General features: G+C 43.4%; 1 protein-coding gene across 2 annotated transcripts in view; it reads left to right on the forward strand.

Moving 5' to 3' along the window:
- The window catches only part of LOC124044120 (anosmin-1-like), a 64693-nt gene that overhangs the window by 20826 nt on the left and 21261 nt on the right, over positions 1-22606 (forward strand). For both annotated transcript variants that reach the window (XM_046363590.1, XM_046363591.1), the window contains 2 exons: positions 17536-17598; positions 18250-18472. In XM_046363590.1, coding sequence (XP_046219546.1) covers positions 17536-17598; positions 18250-18472 — 286 coding nt within the window. The remainder of the gene's footprint in view (positions 1-17535; positions 17599-18249; positions 18473-22606) is intronic.

The raw sequence follows: 22606 nt of genomic DNA on the forward strand, positions 1-22606 counted from the left end.
AACGTCAGCGTCCTGAAGTATTAAGTGAACTGCTATTGCATTCCACAGCAGACAGACAAAGCCTCGATCCTGGCTGGGTTGGGCTTTTTTAAAGATTTTTTTTGTGTTTTTTTTTTTTTGAGCTCATAAATTAAACAGGCATCTCTGAGAATGACATGTATAATGCATGAACCCTCCTCTTTCCCCTCCTTCTCCCCTTTCCCCTCCTCCTCCCCCTCTTTCCCCTTCTCCCTTTCTGGCAAGATATTCCTCCAATGCTCTTTGTTGTCTGTTCCCTTCAACTGCATTTAAATTAATAATTAAAGTGAAACTCAAAATGTCTGTGATACCACCTGCTAGGTTGCTCACTGTTTCCCGCTCTCTATTGAAGAACAGAATAGCAAGTCTTCAACCATTGGTTATTATGGCTCCTGAGGGCATTGCTGCCATTTTACGGGCTCCTAACCAACTTTGCTGTTTTGTTTTTTCGCATTGTTTCTAATTAACGGTCTCTTATAAGTGAAAATAGCTTCTGGGTATCAGAAGAGCGATCACTCACCTCGAACTGGACTAAAAATGTTTCTTTAAAGAGTTTAACGTGAAGGATATACTGCTTCTCCGAGGCCAGGTCCAATGGACTGTCATTCGCATGAAGAAAATACGGAAATACAGGGGGCGGAGATCGTGGTGCCTTGTGAGAATTCATCGGCGGGTGTGTAACCCGCCTCTACCATCCGTTCTGTTGGCCAACGTGCAATCATAGGAAAATAAACTGGATGATCTCTGCTCAAAACTATCCTACCAACAGAACATTAAACTGTAATATCTTATGTTTCACCGAGTCGTAACTGAACGATGACACAAATAATATTCAGTTGGCTGGGTTTTACGTGCAATGGCAGGACGGAACAGCTATGTCTATTAAGAGGAGGGTTGGGGGTGTGTCTATTTGTCAATGACAGCTAGTGTGCGATGTCTAATATTAAGGAGGTATTGCTCGCCTGAGGTAGAGTACCTCATGATAAACTGTAGACCACAATATCTACCAAGAGTTTTCATCATATTTTTCGTAGCTGTCTATTTACCACCACAAACCGATGCTGACATTGTCCCCACACTGACCGTGCGTACATATCCCAACCAGAAGCCATGGATTAATGGCAACATCCGCACCGAGCTGAAGGCTAGCGGTGCTTCTTTCAAGGAGCGGGACACTAATTCGGACACTTATAAGAAATCCCGCTATGCCCTTAGACAAACCGTCAAACGGGCAAAGCGTCAATACGGGACTAAGATTGAATTCTACTACAATGGCTCTGTTGCTCGTCGGATGTGGCAGGGCTTGCAAACTATTACGGACTACAAAGGGTAAACCAGCTGTGAGCAACCCAGTGACGCAAGCCTACCAGATGAGCTAAATGCCTTTTTTATGCTCGCTTCCAGGCAAGCAACACTGAAGCATGCATGAGAGCTCCAGCTGTTTCCAGATGACTTTAAACAGGTCAACATTCACAAAGCCTCGGGGCCCAGATGGATTACCAGGACGTGTACTCAGAGTATGCTTGGTCCAGCTGGAAAGTTTTCAACCTCTGCCTGACCGAGTCTGTAATACCTACATGTTTCAAGCAGATCACCATATTACCTGTGCCCAAGAAGCTAAGGTAACCTGCCTGAATGACTACCGCCCCATAGCACTCATGTCGGCAGCCATGACGTGCTTTGAAAGGCTGGTCATGGCTCACATCAACACCATCATCCCGGAAACCCGAGACCCTCTCCAATTCGCATACCGCCCCAACAGATCCACAGATGAAGAAATCTCAGTTGCACTCCACACTGACCTTTTTTCTTCCTGGACAAAAGGAACACCTACATTACCAGTCAAAAATATCGACACACCTACTCATTCAAGGGTTTTTATTTATTTAGTCTATTTTCTACATTAGGGCACAATGTTGTTTTGAAAACATTGGGTGGATAATGGTATTCACAAAGTTTTATAACTTCTTTCAAGGCCGTTTTAGAGTTGACATGTAATATTTAATTGTGTCAAAGAACAAGAAATGTATGGTGACTTGTCATGCATTCCTTTTGCTCATTGTTATTACCCTGTTAATTATATTGGTGCATGAGCTATACAAATATTTTGGGGAATATTTAATTGCTATATGCTTTGACAGCTTATCACTAGGGTTGCAATATTCCGGTAACTTTCAATAAATTCCCTGGTTTTACAGAAATCCAACCGGGATTTCGGAAAAACCAGAGACTTTATTGAAAGTTACCAGAATTTTGCAACTCTACTTATGAATTGACACCAAATGGCGGATGTCAAGTGGTTGATGAATGAGTTTTAGAAACAATCTGAGATAATAACCTTGTGAAAGGAGTTGATGAACCCTAGGAAGAGGGGAATGGAAACCAGACTGTTTTCTCCACTAGTCTGTTATGACAGACATATAGAAAGAGGCATGTCTGTGTGTTCTTTACGCTGTGCTGTGAACCTATGAGAGGGCGTATGGTAACATGAGTCATGTAATCCATGGTAAACATCATAACCAACACAAACCAATGAGAATGCCATTGAAGTCTATGTCATCTTGAGTCAAACCAGAGCTGTGTGCGTGTGTGAAGGACGTCACGCTCCTTGCTTAGCGAGTACCGCTTCCTCCTGATTCGGCTCACACCGAGGCTTCGAACCCAGGACCTCTGCGTTGCTAGCACACGTCACCGTCTTCCCGAAGGTGGCATGCGAAAAGCTAGATAAAAGTAGAGGTGCATCTTTCCCTCTCAAGATGATATGTATCTAGATACATGGGCTCTGATACGATACAGAAACGATGCATTTTTCTTTGAGATTTGGTTGGATGTCTAAATTGAGGTACGCACTATGCCTTCGGGGGTGTCGTGTCTTTGGCTATGCCGGATTAAGTGATATGACATGCTATTCTATAAAATTTATTCCGAATAACTCTTCAAGACCTAGTAATATTTTACATCGATACCAGTCGATATTAATCGTCATCTTAATTCAGTCTCATCTTAAAGTTGTAAATTCTTGATTATCTGCACGAACCCTGGCTAACAAGTTGAATCAGCAATACAAAATTGGGTTTAATTATTTATTTACTAAATGCCTAACTAATCACACAGAATTACACATACACATATTTAAATCATAACTTGATTACAAATTACGTCATAAAGGAAAACGTCCCTAGCGGGCTTAACAGATATGACAGCTGGTTACACAAAAGAAAAGGGCTGGGTTTGAGTGAAAGAGCGGGAAGACTGAGGAACAAATGGCGAAGCTGTGCTATCGTAAATACAGTATCTTATGCATTCTAAATTACCGCCCATTTGGAAAAGGAAAATGCAATAAATATTTACTCAGAGCTGCGCTTCGGTAGGTTGGTGGTAGATGGAAGGCCGTTTTGCCCAACTGAGTCCTTTGTCCTTTTGAAGAATGTCTCTGCTCGTAAATTGAATACGCTGTAGTACATGGGTACACCAAATAAAAATGTGATTCGCATTTTTAAAAAAGAAGTCTTGACATTTTGAAACGGTCCATTTTATATTTTCCAACGGGGTTATATATTTGGATGAGGTTTTTTTCTCGCCTGAGTAGCCTCGTTTCACTGCCAAAAATTAAATTTAAACCATCCTAGTATTCAGTGAAATAACAACACAATGTCAAATACAGGTAGCCTGGTCAAAAGATTAACATCCAATCACATTACCTGTTACACTCTCGTTACACTCTCGTGAGAATCCGTATGTAGCCAAACGTAGCTGCTGCTCATTCCGTTTACTTGAAAATGGATAAATGGTTTAAAAAAATAAGGCCCGCGTCCATAGACACATACCAGCTCTACTGGTAGTACTGCACCTTTTCGACGACGCATGTTATTCTGCTTCCACGAGCACATCCAATGCTAGCATCAGTAACCCTACATTTGTTGTTAGCCCAGCTATTATGGACACTGACAGTTGTGAATCTAATGCATCCCAAGAGCTACTGCCCCCTTACCCGGGAAAGCACCGAACAACAGACTGGGATGTTGGACCAATGAAGATGCACAAATATGATGAGAACTACATTTTGATTTGGGGTTCACATATTGGGAGTAGTGCCTTTCCTCAGCCACAGTGTGTTTATATGTGCAAAAGTACAAAAGTACTATCTCACAACTCAATGAAACCTTCACTCTTGCACAGACATTTAAAAAAACATGCCAATTTGAAAAATTAGCCATGGGAGTATGAATTAAGATATGTATAAAAGCAACAGATACCAATTTAATAAGAAGGACCTAGAAGTGTCTTATATGGTGAACTACCAAGTGGCTTGGACAGGCAAGCCCCATACTATTGTGGAGGACTTAATTATTCCTGCTCCCATGGATATGACTGGGACAATGCTCAGGAAAAGGCCCAAAACACTATACAGAAAATGTCTTCATCAAATAACACTGTTTCACGATGCATCAGTGACACTTTAGGAGATGCTTTGAAACAATTACTGCTTTGCATACAAGCCAGTGAATTCTATGTGTTACAACTGATCTCATATGTATATACTGTACTCGATACCATCTACTGTATCCTGCTCTGTACCATCACTCATTCATATATCCTTATGTACATATTCTTTATCCCCTTACACTGTGTATAAGACAGTAGTTTTGGAATTGTTAGTTAGATTACTTGTTGGTTATCACTGCATTGTCGGAACTAGAAGCACAAGCATTTCGCTACATTCGCATTAACATCTGCTAACCATGTGTATCTGACAAATAAAATTTGATTTGAACTGGATGAGTCAACAGACGTGGTGGGCCTGACACAGCTCCTGGTATATGTCCATTACGTTTATGAGGGGCCAATTAAGGAAGACCTCTCTTCTGGAAACCAGGACAACAGGGGAGGCTATTTCTAAAGTACTGGACAGCTCTGTGACATCCAAATGGACTTTGGTGGCCAAGATGTATTGGTATCTGTGCTGATGGCGCAAAAGCCATGACATAGTGGAGTGGTAACACACGTGTGCATGCAGTTGCTCCCGAAGCCACTTGGGTACACTGCAGCATCCACCGAGAGGCTCTTGCTGCCAGGGGAATGCCTGACAACCTGAAAGACGTTTTGGACACTACAGTGAAAATGGTTAACTTTGTTAAAGCAAGGCCCCTGAACTCTCATATTTTTTGCACTATGCAATGATATGGGCAGCGACCATGTAACACTTTTACAACATATTGAAGTGCGCTCGTTTTCAAGGGGCAAAGTATTGACACTTTTTAAAAATGTTTTATTTTCTTATTGAGAGATGAGCTTAAAGTTGTCTTTACTGACCATAATTTTCACTTGCCTGACTACTTGTATAATGGCGAGTTTCTCACACGACTGGCCTATCTGCGTGATGTTTTTTCTTGCCTGAATGATCTGAATCTAGGATTCCATGGACTCTCCAGAACTATATTCAATGTGCGGACAAAATTGAGGCTATGATTAAGAAGTTGGAGCTCTTCTCTTTTTTCATTGACAAGAACATCACACAGGTCTTTCCATCATTGTTTGGTTCTTTTGTGTGCAAATGAACTCAAGCTAACGGACTATGTCAAATGCGATATAGCGACGCACCTGAGTGAGTTGGGTACACAATTACGGAGGTACTTTCCCAAAACGGATGACACGAACAACTCGATTCGTTATCCCTTTCACGCCCTGCCTCCAGTCCACAAGAGCCTCATTGAAATTGCAACAAGCGGTTCTGTGACAATAGAATTTAATCAGAAGCAGCTGCCAGATTTTTGGATTGGGCTGCACTTAGAGTATCCTGCCTTGGCAAATTGCGCTGTTAAGAAAATAATGCCCTTTGCAACCACGTACGTATGTGAGAGTAAATTCTCGGCCATCACCAGCATGAAAGCTAAATACAGGCACAGATTGTGTATGGAAAATGATTTAAGACTGAGACTCTCTCCAATACAACCCAACATTGCAGAGTTCTATGCATCCTCTCAAGCACACCATTCTAATTAACCTGTGGTGAGTTATTCACAATTGTTGATGAACAAATAACGTTTTGTAAGCAAGATGGTGAAATAAAGAGCATAATTATTGATTATTACCAAGACCGTCGTGAAGATGACTTGATAACCCAGGAGACTGAAAAGATTTACATTTACAACCCCCCCCCCTCCCCCCACACACACTCCATTACATTTATCACTGCTGCTATGCTTTTTCTATTATCTATGCATAGTCACTTTACCCATACGTACATGTACAAATGACCTCAACGAACCTGTACCCCCGCACATTGTACCAGTACCCCCCGTATATATCCTCGTTATTGTTATTTTGTTACTTTTTTTTTTTTTACTTCTGTTTATTTAGTAAATATTTTCTTAACCAACAATGCAGTTCAATAAGGAGTTAAGGGATTGTTAGTAAGCATTTCATTGTAACCAATGACAAATAAGATTTGATTTGAATGCCAGGCACGCCGGTTTGGGTTTTTCACACTCAACAGTTTCCAGTGTATATCAACAATGGTCTCCCACCCAAAGGACATCCAGACAACTTAATAACACAACTGTGGGAAGCGTTGGAATCAACATGGGCCAGCATCCCTGTGAAATACTTTCGACACCTTGTAGAGTCCATGCCCTGATGAATTGAGGCTGCTGTGAGAGCAAAAGGGGGTGCAACTCAATATTAGATAGGTGTTCCTAATGTTTGTACACTCACTGTACATGATTGTTCATAGCAAAACTATTGCTGATGGGGAACTTGAACAATTGACATAAAATCGACAATAACCTACCAAATTAATGTTGATTGTCACTCAACTAATAAAGCCTAATATTGCTCCAGTCATTTTACAAACATTTGAATGCTGAAGGTGACTGGGGGCCTACGTTTCATTGGTCCGTGCATGAAGCAGCGACCAGTGTGACTAACACATGTGTCCGGATGTGGCGATTCCACTCCGTTGTGGACGTCCCCATTTGAAATGCATGACATTTGGCGCAACGTAATGGAGTGCTTATGGATAATGTGAACAAGGCTTAAGTTTCACACATCCCCATAAGCTACATGTGCATGGATGCGTAAGTCCCCATTTGTGTGTGCGTGTGTGCTGGGGGGGGTGTGTAGAATCAAGTTTCAAGTTAGAGCACTTCAGTTAATCGGCCTCCTTCTCCTCCAACCTTGACATACCTAATCCACTCACACACTCTAGTGTGGCAGTGTGTCTTGACTGAAATTCCAAACGCACCTGTGTTGGTTTACTGCACAGAGCGAGAGAGAGAGAGAGAGAGAGAGAGACAACTTGAGAGCCTAATGCACACCCACACCTCATGTTACTCACAGTCCACTGAAGGAACGTCGACGGTTTACTGAACTCAAGGTACACTGAACTTTATTGTGTAATAGCTCACGAAAGTCACTCCACCCAGATTTATTGTCAACATTTTTACAATCCTATGAAAGTTGATGGCAAATCAAAGACCTATTGGAAAGCCTTTAGAGCATGTATGATTTTCTACTTATTCCCATTATTCACAACCCAACACTCAATGAAATCTGTTTAAACTGTTCTGATGTGTTGGCCTCACAGTTGTTTTGACAGGAAACTCCTCACCAGATGTACAACTTCAATTCATTATTTTCAAATATGTAATGAAATTCACTTTAAAAAAATGTTTTCTAGGACAGGGTTGAAATAAAACGCTTGACTAAAATGGATGTGGATGGAAATCAAGCTGACTTTGAAATCGCTATGCAGTTTGAAGTGGGCCGTCTGCCATGAATAAGAATGAGGAGCAACGTAGGGAAGACTGGAGAAACATCAAGAGTTATGGTGCTCATAGCAGCTCTTCTGAGACTGCGGGAGGGAAAGGACAGGGATAAAGAGCAGGAACTTTAACCAGGTAGCTCCTGTGTGGGTTGATAGATATGAGCTGGGTTCTTAGCATGCGAGTGGCGCTGGAGTAATTGAGTCTGGTGACTTGTGTGAAAAGTGCCCGGGCAGCAGATAAGGGTCATAACTTCTCTGCGATAGGAGGCGAGATTTACAGTGTGTGATCAACAACAGAGATCCCTCCATATAGCCCTCTCCCAGAGGAGTTTTGGCCCTACTGCTGCAGCGCTGCACCCTCCCTGAGACTCCAGACACTCCTCGTAAATATCTCCCCCACCACCAATTTAGCTGACATTGAACTTCAGGGCCACGATCGATAGTTTCTACTGGCTCCAACCATCTTTTGCTTTATAGGGGGGAATGTATACAATGGATTGGGAGTCCTGTTGTGTATTAATAGGGCCTACGTGACATTATAGTCAACTTCATAGTTGAAAGAATGGATGGAAAGCTATCATATTGGTTATCCACGTATAGAAATGTTTATTTTTATGGATCACAGGACGTTTATGAAATAAAGAAATTAATCATATAGCTTGTCGTCAGAAAGCCACACGCATCTCTCCTAAACCCGCCCCATGATTGTACAAATATGCTCAGACGGTATGGGAAACAGTCTCCTATGTAATACGTTAGTATGAATGATGTTCCTGCCTTTTATTATGTCTACAGTGTGTGTTGTGTAGCCTGCGGCAATCTCGACTGGTAGCGTTTCACGCTTCATTAACTGAAGCATAACACTTTCTGTGACATTTTATGCAAGACATTTTTCAGAGTTTGTTGTTCCAGCTGTCCCCGTTGGGAAGTGAGCCTTTTTTACGATGGACTAAGATAACCAGCAGCCGCCCATGGGAGTTCTAGGATTAACACACACACACACACACACACACACACACACACACACACACACACACACACACACACACACACACACACACACACACACACACACACACACACACACACACACACACACACACACACACACACACACGGCTAAGCAGTATTCCCCACCCCCCTACTCCGTAGAGAACTGAGGACGGAGCTGTGGCATTGGCAGCCATTCACTCTCACATCAGCCCCACAGAAAGCCTTTCAGGGCTCACCAGTGCAACAACTGCTGTGTTTTACTACAGCGTGAAATGGGGAGTGATGGGCCATGGCTGCCTCTACTTCGCCATGCAGAATGTACTGTACCACTCACTGTTTTGGGAGGATGATAAGAACACAAAGGGAGAGTCAGGAGCACAAACACTTTTGTTCATACATTGCTCTAGCCAAGAGCTCTGGTGGAACTCAAGCCTCTACCGATAGTCAATGTGCTCGTTCACATCTGGGAGTGAAAACAGTTCAATTCACCATATTTTTTTTTGTGTAGAAACTTGCATATAAATATGTTAACCCATCATAGAACAATCCCATGTCACATTGTTATTCCAAAAGATGTTACTCTGGATGTCCAGTCTTAGGCATTAGCTTCAACTCTATCTCCGACTGACACCCAGGTTAACCAGACAGATGCAACATGACCAGCACAATTAGCCGCCTTCCCTTCTATATTGTCTTTTGATTGATGAGTCACCTTTGTAATTATACAGAGCGTCTCCTATTTGCTTTGGCAAGACATCTGTCATGGCTCACACCCCCTCTTCTACTAAATTGTCAGTTCTGTAGGTGTGACTGTCGAGAAACGCTGATAGATTGTCAGTTACCTGGGAGAGCTCTCACAGTGAGGAACTCGAATACAAATTCTTTTTTTATGACATCCACTTCCTTGCTTTTTTTTTTTTTTTATTGTATGAAAACATATTTTCGTACTAAATTATTGTGAGACGAATGTCAAGTGATAAGCTTCATGCACGAACATACAAGGTCGGATCTATGTTGTAATCTTTTGAGCATGGAATGCCATCTGAATTCTACTTGTCTTGACACGCAAGCATTTCAAACGCAAGTTTCAATCCATTTTCACTTCAATTATAAACTCAGCAAAAAAAGAAATGTCCCTTTTTCAGGACCCTGTCTTTCAAAGATCATTTGTAAAAATCCAAATAAGTTCACAGATCTTCATTGTAAAGGGTTTAAACACTACTTCCCATGCTTGTTCAATGAACAATAAACCATGAAAGAACATGCACTTGTGGAACGGTCGTTAAGACACTAACCGCTTACAGACGGTAGGCAATTAAGGTCACAGTTATGAAAACTTAGGACACTAAAGAGGCCTTTCTACTGAAAAAACACCAAAACATAGATGCCCAGGGTCCCTGCTCATCTGCGTGAATGTGCCTTAGGCATGCTGCAAGGAGGCATGAGGACTGCAGATGTGGCCAGGGCAATAAATTTCAATGTCCGTACTGTGAGACGCCTAACACTGAGCAACAGGACGGACAGCTGATTGTCCTCGCAGTGGCAGTTCACGTGTAACACCTGCACAGGATCGGTACATCCGAACATTACACCTGCGGGACTGGTACAGGAAGGCAACAACAACTGCCCGAGTTACACCAGGAATGCACAATCCCTCCATCAGTGCTCAGATTGTCCGCATTTTTTATTTTATTTTTTAAATATTTTTAATTTTACCTTTATTTAACTAGGCAAGTCAGTTAAGAACAAATTATTATCTTCAATGACGGCCTAGGAACAGTGGGTTAACTGCCTGTTCAGGGGCAGAATGACAGATTTGTACCTTATCAGCTCGGGGGTTTGAACTTGCAACCTTCTGGTTACTAGTCCAATGCTCTAACCACTAGGCTTCCCTGCCGCCCCAATTGGCTGAGAGAGTCTGGACGGAGGGCTTGTAAAGGCCTGTTGTAAGGCAGGTTCTCACCAGACATCACCGGCAACAACGTCGCCTATGTGCACAAACCCACCGTTGCTGGACCAGACCGGACTTGCATAAAGTGCTCTTCACTGGCTAGTTGCGGTTTTGTCTCACCAGGGGTGCTGGTTGGATTTGCGTTTATTGAAATATGGAGGGTCCATTATGGTCTGGGGCAGTGTGTCATAGCATCATTGGACTAAACTTGTTGTCATTGCATGCAATCTCAACGCTGTGCATTTCAGGGAAAACATCCTCCTCCCTCATGTGGTACCCATCCTGCAGGCTCATGCTGACATGACCATCCAGCATGACAATGCCACCAGCCATACTGCTTGTATGAGATCCGAAGAGCCCGGATCTCAATCCCATTGAGCACGTCTGGGACCTGCTGGATGGAGGGTGAGGGCTAGGGCCATTCCCCACAGAAATGTCAGGGAACTTGCAGGTACCTTTGTGAAAGAGTAACATCTCACAGCAAGAACTGGCAAATCTGGTCCAGTCCACGAGGAGATGCACTGCAGTACTTAATGCAGCTGGTGTCCACACCAGATACTGACCCCCCCCCTTTGTTCAGGGACACATTATTCCATTTTTGTTAGTCACATGACATGTCTTTGGAACTTGTTCAGTTTGTCTCAGTTGTTGAATCTTGTTGTGTAAACATTTGTATGACCATACGTTAAGTTTGCTGAAAATAAACGCAGTTGACAGTGAGCGGACGTTTCTTTTTTTGCTGAATTTATATCCAATTGTGATGAACCATACAGGGACCTGAGCCTTTCTTCAACCAATGGAATGCATTTACTCCCATGCACACATGATCTTTTAATGGGGAAATTGGCTTGATCCCACGGCTTACGGTATGTTAAGTGATTTGTAGATGGGATTTTAGGGCTTTGGCATGTGCTGTGTCTGCTGGCTGAGGTTTCTTTAGGCTAGATAGGCTGGTCGTTAGTGCTGCTACTACCAAGGAGGCCTACTATAATTTACTGCAACTGGAAATGTGTTAGGCTTAACTTAGCACATATAACTTATTATTTGTGAGGACGACACCAGTAGGATTATGTAAACATGCATTTTATTATGAATGAGTATGTTATTTTATGTAAAACTATTGTTCTAATGCACTTGAAGTTTTCTTGAAAGTTATTTCTGTGTTTTCCCCCCTTGTGGTTTATTTTGAGTCTCCAGGGGTTCATTCTGAATTTGTGCTCATCACATACAGTCAGTACTGTACTTGGTTTTAGGGGAGGTTGAAGCCGCTGAAGAAAAATGTAACGGTCTCCCGCCTCTATCCCCTTTCTCTCACTCCTCAACACTTGAGTGTCCAGACAGTGTTCCGCCAACCCCACTCAGGAGGCGAGACCAAGCGACCAGAGTTCTGAGAGACCACAGTGTGTAATTGAGAACTGGCAGGTGAGCTGAGCACAGGGCCCTGATTCCTCCATATTCCTCCCAGAAGCCAGGTTTACGCACTCCATAAAAAGCAAATAAACTTTTCACTGGAAATGGCATAACGACAGATGCTGCTAATGAGCTAATTTAAAAACTCATAAACACAGATTCAGCTCCCTGGCTGAGATGAGTCATTTCTTACATCAACGGTGCAATTTAAGAGATTATTATACGCTCGTCTCTGCGTCAGTGAAACATGAACAAATACTGTACTTTATCCTCTGACTGACTAATATACTGTATCTAATGGTCTTTGAAGCGAGACATCCAAAAGTCTTTGGCCACAAGTTCACCTCACGAACACTCGTTAGCTCTCATTTCTCCTCTCACAGAAGGTCTCCATCTCGTTTATCAAAGATGATTCCCCCCTGCTGACCAACATATTGGACATTCCCATACAAGGAATGCAGTGGGGGAGTCTGGCAGTTAGCTGCTGGGTTTCTGTTAGAGCTGGTGCAGAGGGTCCAAGTTGAATGGAGCTGACTAGCTCTGGCAGGTCTCTGGTCACTGTGGTTTTGTCCCGTCAAAACCACACAGAAGCAGTGGTTCCTCTGTGGGAGACTCTCCTATGGGCTCTGCTAGTACCACTGGTTCTGTAGCAGCCAACTAGCAGCACCAGGAACACATCAACCGCCAGCCCCTTTATCGTACCTGAGGTTCTGAACTCATGCCCCTTTTCTGCTGTGGCATCTGATGCCTGATTCCATTGGACATGCATGTTTTTTATTACATTTAGCCTTATTGAGTTTGATTTGTGGAGGGCAAGCTGTTGTATTTACAGCGATTGGAGTCTGACCGTTATTGGTGTATTTTCATTTTCAATTCCTCATCTGATATGTTGGGCTAAACAACTTGCACTGCAGTCACAACTAGGCTGCTCTTTGATTCCATGCCTGCGCCGAACATCCAGTAAATAAATTCCACGTGTTTGAAAAGGGAATCCCAAGAACATTTTAACTGGGTGTGTTAATCATCTATTAACTATGCTATATGTGTACGACTGGTCGAGGTTCAAAGAGCGGGAGAGCGTTGGTGCCAGTGCCAAACTGTATCAGGTCCAGACATGAGGTGGAAGGGGGGAGGAGGGTGGTTGAGGGGGGTTATGCTGATGCATTTTTTTAAAGGAATTTGTCAAGGGCAGAAGAGCCAGACAAAATATCCAGCTATTGAATGGATTTTGGAAGTCACGACAACTTTGTGCTCTTTGTTCTATTCAGAAACAAATCCCCCTTTGACCTTGGCCTGTTACCTCCCTTTTGTAGAAAATTGTTGATGTTCTCAGAAGGTATGTGGGGCATCTGCAACAGAGGTATGATCGCTGATTGTGGTGTGTGCCATGGAAGTGGCTGAGGGAGGTGCTTGGCAGTCGTCGGGAGAATTCAACTATTTGCACTTTGTTACAACACTGTACATTTACCAGTAATATAATATTTTAATGTACATTTCAGATGAGAGAGATGCATAATTTGTACTATACCCGCTAGTTATCAAAATTCAGAAAAGAGCTATTCAATTCTAAAACCACCTACAGAGAGATTAACCTAGATAAGAGTCACCTCAGCCAGCTGGTTCTGGGGCTCTGTTCACAAACAGAGCTTCAAGGCAGCAATGAAATTGGACCCAAATTGAGAAAGTAAAAAAAGATGAACTATTTGACACGGGAAATAATCATCCAAAAAAAACAGAACATATTGGAATGATCTCTGGCCCTAAACTGAGTACAGTTGCAGAATACCTGACCACTGTGATTGACTCAAAATTAAGAAATCCTCAACTATGTACAGACTCTGCGCATAGCCATGCTATTGAGAGAGGTCGCCGCATGCAGACATGGCGCTTAAGAGAAGACATGATTGCACTTCCTAACCTCCTGACAAATGTATGACCACATTAGAGACATATTTGCCAGTATCAAAATATGTGGCCCGATGCCATGAGAAAAGGGCAACCAGTGGAACACAAACAATAATGTAAAATACTACCCAATATTTATCTGTTAATATATCTTCCCCTAATATTTGTACTACAACTAATTGTGCGTAGCTGATAATAGCTGCTTGCATTAGATGGCGCCGGAGAAGAAGGCAGACATTTTACGTGCCCCCAACAGATGCTAAGCTACTGGACTGTTTTGCTACCACAGACTGGAATATGTTCCGGGATTCCTCCGATGGTTATGAGGAGTACACCACATCAGTCATTGGCTTCATCAATAAGTGCATCGATGACGCTGTCCCCACAATGACCCATACATGCCCCAACCAGAAGCCATGGATTACAGGAAACCTCTGCACTGAACTAAAGGCTAGAGCTGTCGCTTTCAAGGAGCTGGACTCTAACCCGGAAGCTTATAAGAAATCCCGCAATGCCCTCTGACAGACCATCAAACACGCAAAGCGTCAATACAGGACTAAGATCGAATCATACTCCACCGGCTCTGATGCTCGTCGGATGTGGCAGGGCCTGCAAAACATTAGACTACAAAGGTAAGCACAGCCGAGAGGTGCCCAGTGACACGAGCCTAGCAGAAAAGCTGAACTACTTCTATGCTTGCTTCGAGGCAAATAAAACTAACATGCATGAGAGCACCAGCCGTTTTGGAAGACTGTGTGATCATGCTCTCTGCAGCCGATGTGATTAAAGACCTTTTAAACAGTTCAACAGTCACAAGGCCGCATTGCCAGATGGATTACCAGGATGTGTATTGTGAGCATGCGCTGAACAACTGGCACGTGTCTTCACTGACATTTTCAACCTATCCCTGTCCAAGTCTGTAATACCAACAAGTTTTAAGCAGACCACCATAGTGCCTGTGCCCAAGAACACTAAGGTAACCTGCCTAAATGACTACTGACCCGTAGCATTCACGTCTGTAGCCATGAAGTGCTTCGAAAGGCTGGTCATGGCTCACATCAAAACCATTATTCCAGAAACCCTAGACCACTCCAATTTGCATACCGCCCTAACAGATCCACAGATGATGTATTCTCTATTGCACTCCATACTGCACATTCCCACCTGGACAAAAGGAATACCTACAGTTGAAGTCGGAAGTTTACATAGACTTATTTTGGAGTCATTAAAACTCATTTTTCAACCTCTCCACAAATTTCTTGTTAACAAACGATAGTTTTGGCAAGTCGGTTAGGACATGTACTGTGTGCATGACACAAGTCATTTTTCCAACAATTGTTTTATAGACAGATTATTTCACTTATACTTCACTGTATCACAATTCCAGTGGGTCAAAAGTTTACATACACTAAGTTGACTGCCTTTCAACAGCTTGGAATTTTCCAGAAAATGAGGTCATGGCTTTAGAAGCTTCTGTTAGGCTAATTGACATCATTTGAGTCAATTGGATGTTTACCTGAGGATGTTTGTCAAGCCATACCTTCAAACGCAGTGCCCTTTGCTTGACATGGGAAAATCAAAATAAATCAGCCAAGACCTCAGGAAAACAAACCTCCACAAGTCTGGTTCATCCAAATCCCTGACCTCAATCCCGTAGAAAATTTGTGGGCAGAACTGAAAAAGCGTGTGCGTGTCACCCAACATCTTGTGGAAGGCTACCCAAAACGTTTGACCCAAATTGAACCATTTAAAGGCAATGCTACCAAATACTAATTGAGTGTATGTAAACTTCTGACCCAATTGGAATGTAATGAATTAAATAAATAATTCTCTCTACTATTATTATGACATTTCACATTCTTAAAATAAGGTTATGATCCTAATTGACCAAAGACAGGGAATTTTTGCTACAATCAAAGCTCATCACTAAGCTAATGACCCTGGGACTATACACTTCCCTCTGCAACTGGATCCTGGACTTTCTGACGGACTGCCCCCAGGTGGTAAGCATAGGTAACAACATATCCGCCACGCTGATCTTCATCACAGGGCCCCCTCGGGTGCATGCTCAGTCCCCTCCTGTACTCCTTGTTCACTCATGGCTGCACGGCCAGGCACTACTCCAACACCATCAAGTTTGCCGATGACACAACAGTTTAGGCCTGATCACCGAAAACAACGATACAGCCTATAGGGAGGTGGTCAGACCTGGCCGTGTGGTGCCAGAATAACAACCTATCCCTCAACATGATCAAGACAAAGGAGATGATTGTGGACTACAGGAAAAGGTGGACAGAGCACGCTCCCATTCTCATTGACAGTGCTGCAGTGGAGCAGGTTGAGAGCTTCAAGTTTCCTTGGTGTCCACATCACCAACAAACTAACGTGGTCCAAACACACTAAGACAGTCGTGAAGAGGGCAAAACAAAGCCTGTTCCTCCTCAAGAGACTGAAAATATTTAGCATGTATCCTCAGATCCTCAAAAGTTTCTTCAGCTGCACCATCGAGAGCATCCTGACTGATTTCATCACTGCCTGAAATGGCAACTGCTTGGCCTATGAACGCAAGGTACTACAAAGGGTTGTGTGAACGGCCCAGTATATTACTGAAGCCAAGCTTCCTGCCATCCAGGACCTCTCTACCAGGCGGTGTCAGAGGCCCTAAAAATTGTCAGCCACCCTAGTCATAGACTGTTCCGTCTGCTACCGGGCGACAAGCGGTACCGGAGAACCAATTCTAGGTCCAAGAGGCTTCTAAACAGCTTCTACCCCCAAGCCATAAGACTCCTGAACACCCATATTATTTGTATTGCTACCACTGCTACTCTCTGTTATCATCTATGCATAGTCACTTTAAAAACTCTACTTAAATGTACATATTACATCAACTAACTGGTGCCCCCGCACTCTGACTCTGCACCGATACACCCCTTTTATTGCTGCTCTTTAACTCTGATTTATTATTCTTATCCTTATCTAAAAAATATATATGTGTGTGTGTGTGTGTGTGTGTGTGTGTATATATGTGTACTGCATTGTTGTTTAGAGGCTCATAAGTAAGCATTTCACTGTAAGGTCTGCACCTGTTGTATTTAGTGCATGTGACTAAAATTGTATTAATATAACACTTGAAATGTCTAATATTTAAACTTTCAGTTTTACTGATAATATTCTAATAGTTTTTTGATTTTGTTGAATTTGTTTCTTCTCACTTTTGTTTGTTTATTTCACTTGCTGTGTGTGTGTGTGTGTGTGTGTGTGTGTGTGTGTGTGTGTGTGTGTGTGTGTGTGTGTGTGTGTGTGTGTGTGTGTGTGTGTGTGTGTGTGTGTGTGTGTGTGTGTGTGTGTGTGTGTGTGTGTATACTCTATTTTCCATACCAATAAAGCCCCTTTGAATTTACATTGAATTGAGTGAGAGACCCTCCCTCACACACAGTTCTTTGATCTGGCTGTCTCTTTCAAGCACTGACACCCTTCCTTCTCCCTTTCACAGTGCCTTGAGCCCTGCAAGGAATCCTGGGACCTGAAGGAAAACCAGTGCCAGGACTTATGCGAGGTACTTATGTCATCTCTGAGTTTGAGTGCTCCCTCCAGAGTGAGGAAAGTCTGAGGGAATGAAGAGCGTCAAGCGAAGTGGAGACTCTTTTCTCTCTACTGTAATGTAATGGCACTCTGTTAGATTGAATCAGAGCTGTTTAACTTACTCACCACTCAAATGAGTCATCAGGTCAAACGTAAACAGGACAATCCCTGTAGGCTCACTGACCTGCCTGTTAGACATTTTACATTTTAGTAATTTAGCAGACGCCCTTTTCCAGAGTGACTTACAGGAGCAACTAGGGTTAAGTGCCTTGCTCAAGGGCACATTGACAGAATTTTCACCAAGTTGGCTCGGGGTTGGCACTTAACCCCCCCCCCCCACAACAACAGCTTCCCAGGCACCTTGTTCCCAGGCACCTTCCCAGGCACTATGTGTCTTTCAGAGGGGCTGGGTTAAAATCAAAGTTAAATTTCGGTCTTACCTTGTGTGCAATTGACCAATAAACTGATCTTAATGAAGGCCTGGAAGCTTAACACACTGTCACACTGCTACAAGTCATCTAGCATAGATGTTTTTCCTCTGCCTTTCCTCCTGTCTACCTACTCCTCTTGCCCCTCTCCTCCCTCTCTTCCTCCTACCACCTCCTCCTCCCCCTCTACCCTTCAGACTCTCTTTCCCAAGAAGCACTATGAGTGTCTGACTAGCTGTGAGTTCCTGAAGTCTGTGGAGGGGGTGAAGCAGGGGGACTGCCCGGCTCCTGATAAGGCCAGTGGTTTCGCTGCAGCCTGTGTGGAGAGCTGCGAGGAGGATGGAGAGTGCTCCGCTGTCAAGAAGTGCTGCACCAATGGCTGCGGACACACCTGTCAAAACCCCAAGAACCTCTACAAAGGTACAATGACACACATGTACATGTGCAGTATAACATCCACTGGGTACAACACCGACGCTAGATACTGTACAGGACTATTAAAATGCACATGGAGATTTCTGCTCCTTCCTTTTGTCATTATATATTGATCAATACTATTGATAAAATACTATTTTGTTACTATTAAAGATTGAATCCGCAGTAGGGAGAACAGCACCACTGTTTGCCCCATGGGTATTGTTTTTGTTTTGTTAACTAAGTGGTGGTGAGGCGCGTCGCCAAACGTGGTGAAAATAATATTGCAATACATATTCTTCTGTTCTATCACACGTGCAATGATGTCTGTGTCAACCTGATTGCAGTAACTCGTAGATTGCAGTAACTTCTTTGTTGTTGTAATATTGCAAACAGACATGGCAGTTTCACCATTAAGGATTCCGGCTTAAACTTGAATTGATGTTGGACAACTCCGACTCATGACTCATGTGGCAAGGAATAAAAGCTATCGCGGACTACAAAGGCAAATCTAATTGTGTGGGAGGCCCACGAAGCCTCCCTCCCAGATGAACTTGACACATTCTATGCTCGCTTCAAGGCAGACAATCCCGAGCCCACCAGGAAGAGTTTCTGACCAGGTGCTTCCGCTCTCCGAGGCTGACGTGAGTGAATACTCACAAAGCCGCTGGCCCAGATGGCATCCATGGCTGTGTCCTCAGTGTGTGCTGACCAGCTGGCGGGCATCTTCTCTGACATCTGCAACATGTCTCTGTCCCAGGCTGTAGTCCCCGCCTGCTTCAAGGAGACCACCATCCCAGTGCCCAAGAGAAACAAGGTGACATTCACAAATGACTAGCCCTGTAACACTCACCCAGGTCATCATGAAGTGCTTCGATAGGCTGGTCATGGCCATTATCAAGGCCAGTGTGGCAGGCACCCTGTACCCACTTTTATTTGCCTACCTCTCCAACAGATCCACTGAAGAATCCATTTCCATCACTATTCAAATGGCTGTAACACATCTGGACACGAGGAACAGCTATGTGAGAATGCTGTTCTTTGACTACAGTTCAGTATTCAACACTATTGTTCCCTCCAAGCTCAGTGCCCTTGGTCTGGACACCACCCTCTGCAACTGGATCCTGGACTTCCTGATGGACTTCCTGACGGGCAGACCACAGGCTGTGATGATTGGCAACAACACCTCCTTAACACTAACTCTCGAGTCTACCATCTCGGGTCCTCTCCAAATACTACAGGCAGTGTACTGACCGGTTGCATCACAACCTGGTACTGGAATTGCTCTGTCCACAACCGCAAGGCCCTCCAGCGGGTGGCGAAGACAGCCCAGTTCATTACTGGGACAGGGCTCCCACCCATCCAGGACATCTACTCGAAACGGTGCCTGGGGAAGGCCTGCAGCATCAAGGACCCCACACGTCCCAGCCACAAGCGGTTCTCTCCCTTACGGTAGGGCTAAAGGTATCGGAGCATGAGGTCTGATACCAACAGGCTCAGAGACTGCTAAAAAAACTTTAATTACACGGACCACCTGCTTTGATTCTCCACACCTTAGCACACACTCACTCATTCATGCTATAAACATGTCACATCACATGCTACCAGGCTCATTATTATGGCTAAATACTGCACAATTTAAACACTTGCCTCCCCAATTCCCCCATCACCAAAACACATGTAGACATTGGACTATTAATTGTCTTCCTGTATTATACTTATGCTAAAAAATATATTCTACTGCCATTTACTCTTTGTATTATTATATTTCATTATTTCTTATTGTTTAGAAGGAACCTGTAATTTAGCATTTCGTTGGATGGTGAATACCATGTGTATCCTGTACATACGACTTATAACTTGAGCTTGCAGTTTGTATAAATTACTAGTTTCACGACTAGTGCTGCAAACTCCAATTAGCTATGCAGTGAACCATATATTTGAATTTTGAGTCATTTCAAATATTTCCTGTGAGTTGCTCTTTCTCAACTCAATCACAACATTCTGTACATATTTTAAGATGCATCCAGTGTGTGAAATTGTTCCAAATCAGCTTCAGGCTGATGTACAGAGTGAGAGGGAGAGCACTCCACTCCAGTAAAACTGTTTAATGGCACAGCCTGAGGTGTCTGGATGTTGTGGGGAGAGCTCGTAGCCCATTGTGTAAGAGCGAGACTCTGTGCCTCTGTGACAAGAGATGCAAGCTGCATCTCTTCTTCAGTTGTATGTTATATCAGCAGCCCACCACCTCTCTGGCTGCTGACAGCCTTGGGCCATAATAAGGCAGGAGGAATGGAACTGGGCTCAGTGGAAATGGGGAGCCTGGCTGCTTCTTTCTTTAACTCTTTGAAGCACTGCAGTGACAGAGTTGGGATTACTTTTGAAGTGCACACACAGATGTGTGTGAGGGGGGTGGTGCATATGTGTGTGTTGAAGCGTGCATTAATAATATTCCTATATTCTAAGAGAATCAATGGCAGTGTCATGGCCAGTTGTTGTACAGCCTTTGTAGATGGAGAAAGATGAAAGGAGATATATCCTTGAGTTTAACGCAGGAATATACTGTCCTCAATTAAAAACATTCACCATAGATCACAGACAAACGTGTAGAACCAAACAGTTGCCTGTCCTGCTAATCCAAACACTTGCTGTAGCCTATGGTTGATTTTTGTTTTGGGATCAGATTTTCACATTTTAATTAGCTGTCTGGTTTAAGTCTGGATAAAATTCCAATCCTGATCTCCAGTGATGAATGTGTAATTATGTGCTCACGGTGTGGAGAGAGTAATTGTTTCTGTATGTGCACAAATGGAGCGTTTCCCCCATGGAGATCGCTCTCAGATGTGTGTGGTGTGTGCATGCACGCTCCGGTGAAGGTCGACAGGGAGTGTGTGTGGTGTGTCCGTGACTGAGGAAGGGTGCACTGTAGAAAGCAGATCTTTTTCTAAGTGCTATGTCGTCTGAAGACCCTACTGGGCCCATTCCTATATCTACCATATAGAGCTGTTGTCTTTACATCAAAACTCAGTGATATTACTTACTATTCACAAGTCTGAAACTTCTGTTTTCAAAGCTGTACTGGCAATGTGGAGTTCTGAATAAGATATGTTGTGAGCATATGGAAAATCGCTATTTCACTGTGGTGCAAAATTTGAGACTTTTCAGGGTTTGAGATTTTATAGGAAACTCTAATCATGAGAATGCCTCGTTATTTCTTAATGAATGCATGGTATGTATGACTATCCTCCATATTCTTGTTTTCTCCTCTAAGAGACTCGTATTTAGTGGGAGGCTAGCGAGAACCTCCTATATAGCGCACAGAGGCTCCTATATAGCGCACAGAGGCTCCTATATAGCGCACAGAGGCTCCTATATAGCGCACAGAGGCTCCTATATAGCGCACAGAGGCTCCTATATAGCGCACAGAGGCTCCTATATAGCGCACAGAGGCTCCTATATAGCGCACAGAGGCTCCTATATAGCGCACAGAGGCTCCTATATAGCGCACAGAGGCTCCTATATAGCGCACAGAGGCTCCTATATAGCGCACAGAGGCTCCTATATAGCGCACAGAGGCAGATGCTCTTATCTCTTTTTAGTCCCCTCTCTTCTCCCTCCCTCTTTTCTCTCTTTCGCTGGCTCTCTCTCATGCACACTCTCCAAATTTTATTGGTCGTATGTACAGGATACGCATGATATACATTGTCCAAGGAAATTCTTACCTCCAGGTTCCCTCTCGACAATGCAACAACAATAAAATATAATAACACGAAAATAAAGTAAATGGCCCAGTAGAATATAATAAACATTATAGCAGTATAGGTATAATACAGGAAGGCACAGTTGATAGTCAAATATTTACATATGTATTGGGGATGGGGGGGGGCAGTGTATAAACTGAGCAGTATAATAAGAGTCTGGTAGCGTCAGTTGTGATGAGTGCTAAGGTGCGGAGAATCAGAGTAGGTGGTCAGTCCAGTTCAAGTGTTCAGCAGGCTCTCTAACTCTTAGTCATGATGGCTTGGTCATCATTCGTAATGGATAATTCTACTATCACATGGAGACCACAGACCAGTGTGGAAAAGCATGTCTTGTTCTCAAACTATGTCCTCATGTACATCTGTCAGTCTTTACTCATGA

This window comes from Oncorhynchus gorbuscha, linkage group LG09 (assembly GCF_021184085.1).
Source record: "Oncorhynchus gorbuscha isolate QuinsamMale2020 ecotype Even-year linkage group LG09, OgorEven_v1.0, whole genome shotgun sequence".
Classification (NCBI taxonomy): Eukaryota; Metazoa; Chordata; class Actinopteri; order Salmoniformes; family Salmonidae; genus Oncorhynchus; species Oncorhynchus gorbuscha.